Source organism: Physeter macrocephalus, chromosome 6 (assembly GCF_002837175.3).
Source record: "Physeter macrocephalus isolate SW-GA chromosome 6, ASM283717v5, whole genome shotgun sequence".
NCBI lineage: Eukaryota > Metazoa > Chordata > Mammalia > Artiodactyla > Physeteridae > Physeter > Physeter macrocephalus.
Window position 1 is genome coordinate 43,089,587 of NC_041219.1, and position 4,838 is coordinate 43,094,424.

The 4,838-nt window shown below is 56.6% G+C and overlaps 1 protein-coding gene across 1 annotated transcript in view; it reads left to right on the plus strand.

The window, feature by feature from the left end:
• Positions 1-4,838, plus strand: part of TST (thiosulfate sulfurtransferase) — a 14,001-nt gene continuing 9,163 nt past the window's right edge. The window contains exon 1 of the mRNA XM_007111770.3: positions 1-600. Within this exon, the coding sequence (XP_007111832.1) occupies positions 6-600 (595 nt within the window). The 5' untranslated portion in view covers positions 1-5. The remainder of the gene's footprint in view (positions 601-4,838) is intronic.

A 4,838-nucleotide genomic window follows, 5' to 3' on the forward strand; every position in this document is an offset into this window, starting at 1 on the left:
AAACCATGGTTCAGCAGGTGCTGTACCGGGCGCTGGTCTCCACCAAGTGGCTGGCGGAGTCCGTCCGGGCTGGCAAGCTGGGCCCCGGCCTTCGAGTGCTGGACGCCTCCTGGTACTCGCCGGGCACCCGCGAGGCCCGCAAGGAATACCTAGAGCGCCATGTGCCCGGCGCCTCCTTCTTTGACATTGAGGAGTGCCGGGACAGAGCGTCGCCCTACGAGATGATGCTGCCCAGCAAGGCGGGCTTCGCCGACTACGTGGGCAGCCTGGGCATCAGCAACGACACGCATGTGGTGGTGTACGATGGTGACAACTTGGGCAGCTTCTATGCGCCGCGGGTCTGGTGGATGTTCCGTGTGTTTGGCCATCGCACCGTATCCGTGCTCAATGGTGGCTTCCGGAACTGGCTGAAGGAGGGCCACCCGGTGACATCTGAGCCCTCACGCCCAGAGCCAGCTGTCTTCAAAGCCACACTGGACCGCTCCCTGCTCAAGACCTACGAGCAGGTGCTGGAGAACCTCGAATCAAAGAGGTTCCAGCTGGTGGATTCACGGGCCCAAGGGCGGTACCTGGGCACGCAGCCGGAGCCAGATGCAGTAGGTAGGTGTCCCCGTGGTGGGGATGGTCCCTGGGGAGCAATGCCCAATGGAGAGATGGGGAGTAGGATGTCTGAGACCCTCTCCACGTTTTGCCCTCAGTACCCCCATGCGGGCCTCAGTCTTTCCATCTGTAAAATGAAAGGGTAGAGCCCAACCTAAAGGCTTTTCAAGCTCTGATACATGAAGCCATCCTCATGTGTTCCCGTAGCCACACGCTAAGGCGCGACCTAGCATCTGTATGGAGTGGCATCAGCAGAGGTGACCGATGACATATCCACCCACATCCATGCCCAGGCACCATCTCCACCACATGCCCCAAAGTGTCCGTGAGCCACACGTGCGTCGCTGAACAGAAGCTTCCTCAGGACCTCTCTAGTTCTTCAGAAATTCTTAGAGACATGAACAATGCTCTTCCCCAGCACCCCGTCCCTCCCTCCAGCTCTCCTGGACCCCCTGACCTTCCTTAAGTTACTTGCTCAGTTAAGTGGCAGAGTTAGGATTTGAACCCAGTGCTGCCTAGTTTCAAACCAGCGCTCTAAACCAGGATGCACCATCATGCTGCCCACTCCCCACCTCCCAGGGCCAGCAGGGAGCCCCTCCGCTAGGCATCTTTAGGGAGATGGCTCAAGAGTTCTCTCCTTTGGACAAAGGGGGTGTGTGTGTTGCGGGGAGGGTTCTACACTGCTGGAGGTGGGGGGAGTCTCAGGAGAGGAAATGCTGCGTTCTAGCTAGAAACTCCTAACAGAGATGACCGCAGAGGTCTTGCCATCATCCCTTCCGGGCTCCTTCCAGCCCCTGCCTGGACACCTCTGGTGGCCAGGACCTCACTGCTCTCAGGGCCCCTCGGGGCCCAGGCTGGCTGAGCCCTCAGGATGGCTGGAGGGGGCTGCGGCTTTGTCCTCAGTCAGGGCGCCTCTGTGGAATCCAACTGCTGTGCAACGTTTGGACTAACTTGTTGAAAAATCCCTTCCTTTCTGCGCCTCTGAGGAGAGAGTGCTGTGAAAGCTGCTTCCAACACTCTTAGAGCTGGAGGGCCTGGAAGGTCGCCTCATCGGTCAGAAGAGAGGCTGTGGTGCACAGAGGAAGGAGTAGGTCAAGGCCACTTGGGTAGTTAGTGGGAAGAGCAGGGCTCTGCCCTCCCCATCGTGGCTTTCTCCGAGCCCCGTGTTCTTCCTGCCCAGCTTGCTCTCTGAAGTTCTGGAGTTGAAGATTCAAGTTTGTTTAGCACCTTCCAGAGACTCCGGGCACGGAGCTCCTGCAGGCTCCTCCTGGCCTTGGTTCAAGGCACCTTCTCTCCTCGGGACTTAAGCTGCCGCTGGAGGGAGGAGAGGTGGAATTGTTTCTCTAGCTGCTCCCCAGCTTGCTCTGAAGCAGACAGAATAAGTAAAGGGAGAGTTTAGAGATGCCGGATCCCATCTCCTTACTCCCATTTTAGAGATGAGTAAACTGAGGCTCAGAGAGGGGAAAAGCCTGCGGCTGCGGGTAAGACCCCCTGGAAGCCCCGAATTCTAAAGTCTGTCCCCCTCTCCGTGGCCCGCTTCCCCCCCCCCTCCAGTTCCCATCTGGAGGCCAGGGAGCATGGACCCCAGTTTAAGCCCTGCTCCTCCTTTGTGCTGGGACCTCAATCAGTTAATTGCTTGGCCTCTTTGGGTTCCCTTATAAAATGAAAAGAGTAATGCCAGCCCTACCCACCTGGCTGTGTATTTATTAAATGCAGCAGTGGCTGGAAAGGTATTTTGAGAAGGGTGAGGAACTGTGCGAAGGCCGGGCCGCCTGGAAAGCCTCCCGTACAAGACATTTGGGGAATATTAGGGCACGTGAGATCCTGCTGAGTTCACAGTCCCTCGCTTGTGGTGGGATCACAGAGGCACCCCGTGGGCTCAACTGTCCAGATGTAACACCCAGGGGAGTGTGGGTGTCCCTGGAAGGAAAGACCCCCAAGAGGAGCTGGAAACAGGGCCTTAGAAACCCGACAGCCACTTCTGCCCCTTTCAGGCGAGTAACTTCCCCTCTGGCCTCAGTTTTGTGCCCCCAGTGCCTTCAGTCCTGTTTGTAAGGGGCAAAAGGTGAGAGTCAGACAGACCTGAGTTTACATCCTGGTGTGGCCTCGGGCAGTTCCCTTCACCTCTGAACCCTCCTCCTAGTGAAAGGAACACCACTTACCTTGTAGGAGCCTTGGGGAAAGGGAGAGAACAGAGGTGGGAGTTGATCCAGTGTCTGTATAAACATTCTCTTTTCGTCCCCACCGCCCACCCCAGGTTAGGGGGGTGGTCCATGAGGGTGAAGAGGGAGGATATTGACCCCCTAATGCGTACTGTTATTTGCAGGACACTTTATATACATTCTCCCCCGGGTACCTACAGCAGCCCGACAGGGGAGGCAGGCGGGGGTTCCAAGTGGTCTGACTTTGCAGGTGGGGAAAGGGAGCAGAAACTTCTTTATCCAGACACAGAGGCCAAGACCTGACCCCAGTCGCAGGATCAAAGTGGTGTTATTGCCCAAGGCCGCTGCTGTGTAAGCAAACACGGGGATGGGGTTGGCAGTGGCGGGGAAAGGTCATAGCTTTGAGGTGTTGCTTCATATTGCATCATGGGGTTGTATGGCTCCTGCCTGTGTCCCTCCCAGGGATGGGGAGTGGGGTGGGGGTCAGGGGGAGTGCTGAGCAGCCTCCCAGCCGCCAGCGTTGGGGGCTGCCCACTGGGGCTGCCTGTGCTGGGTTCCTTAGTGTCTTTAGGACGAAAGCAAGAAAGAGCTACACAGGTTTTCCTGGCCTTGAAAACCCATACCTATCAGTGACCTGAGGGATGCCAGCTCACCAACTCGACTAGCATCTCCTTGGCCAAAGCTGGAACATCAGGTCAAGTCCCAGACCTCGGAGCAGGCATCAGGAGAGGTCATCTCAGCCATTCCCCCGCTTCAGCCACTCTTTGCAGGAAGGCTCAGGGTAGTCAAAGTACACAGGCTTTGGGGTTGGGCACACCTGACTACGCATCACACCTGTGCTGTGTGTCCTGGGCAAGTCACCTCACCTCTCTGGGCCTGGGCCCCCCATTCGTGCCAGGAGGCTCATCTCTCTCCCCAGCTCCATGAGGACTGAGGAAGACAAAGTTCTTGAGATAGCCCATTGTCTGGTGCCAGAGGTTTTGAGCTTGGTGGCACGCCTGCTGGGGCCAGGGAGAGCCACAAGCCTGCAGCTGAAGCTGGACTTGGGGGAGCAGTGGGAGCCCTTGCTCCTGGGTGCCAAGCGCCTTTCCCCTCGCTGGCTGTCGCTGGCTGTCGGCTGTTCTCCGAGGTCCTCTACCAAGTTCATCTCAGCCCTCCCCCGATGCAGGCGGCCAGTTCCTGCTCATTTAACTTCCTCAGACAGGCCCTGAGCCTTCCCTGGCAGAAAGGAAAGGCTCCCACCTCCCGATGCTGGCCCTGTGTGGGGGCTCGAGTAGGCAGAGCGCCCTGCCCCCAACTTCTTTACTCAGAGAGGTGCCTTTTATGAATTAGAAGAAAACAATAAAGCTGTTTCATCAGGGATGAGTGGAAAGAAACAAAACAGCGTTCAGGACTCAACAAACACTTGTGCTCTTCAATGCACTTAAATCCAGCCCGCGGCCTGGGTACTGAAACTTTTTTTTTTTTTTTGGCGGGATTTCAGTTCCCCGACCAAGGATTGACCTGGGCCCCAGCAGTGAAAGCATGGAATCCTAATCACTAGGCCACCAGGGAACTCCCTGAAACATTTTAAAGTTGGGTTTCTTGGAAAAGAACACCTTTGAAGCCAACAGACCAATTGCCCTTTATCGGTAGGGTCGGTACACATCTGATCTTAGATGCAAGTTTCCAGGCAAAAAGTGAAATCACAACAGGAAGAAATCACTATAATTTTATAAGTCAGGGGACTTCCCTGGTGGCGCAGTGGTTAAGGATCTGCCTGGCAATGCAGGGGACACGGGTTCGAGCCCCGGTCCGGGAAGATCCCACATGCTGCGGAGCAACTAAGCCCGTGCGCCACAACTACTGAGCTTGCGCTCTAGAGCCTGCGAGCCACAACTACTGAGCCCGCGTGCCACAGCTGCTGAAGCCCACGCGCCTAGAGCCCGTGCTCTGCAACAAAGGGAAGCCACTGCAACGAGAAGCCCGCGCACCGCGACGAAGAGTAGCCCCGCTTGCCCCAACTAGAGAAAGCCCACGCGCAGCAACGAAGACCCAGTGCAGGCAAAAAAAAGGGAAAAGTTAAAAAAAAAAAAG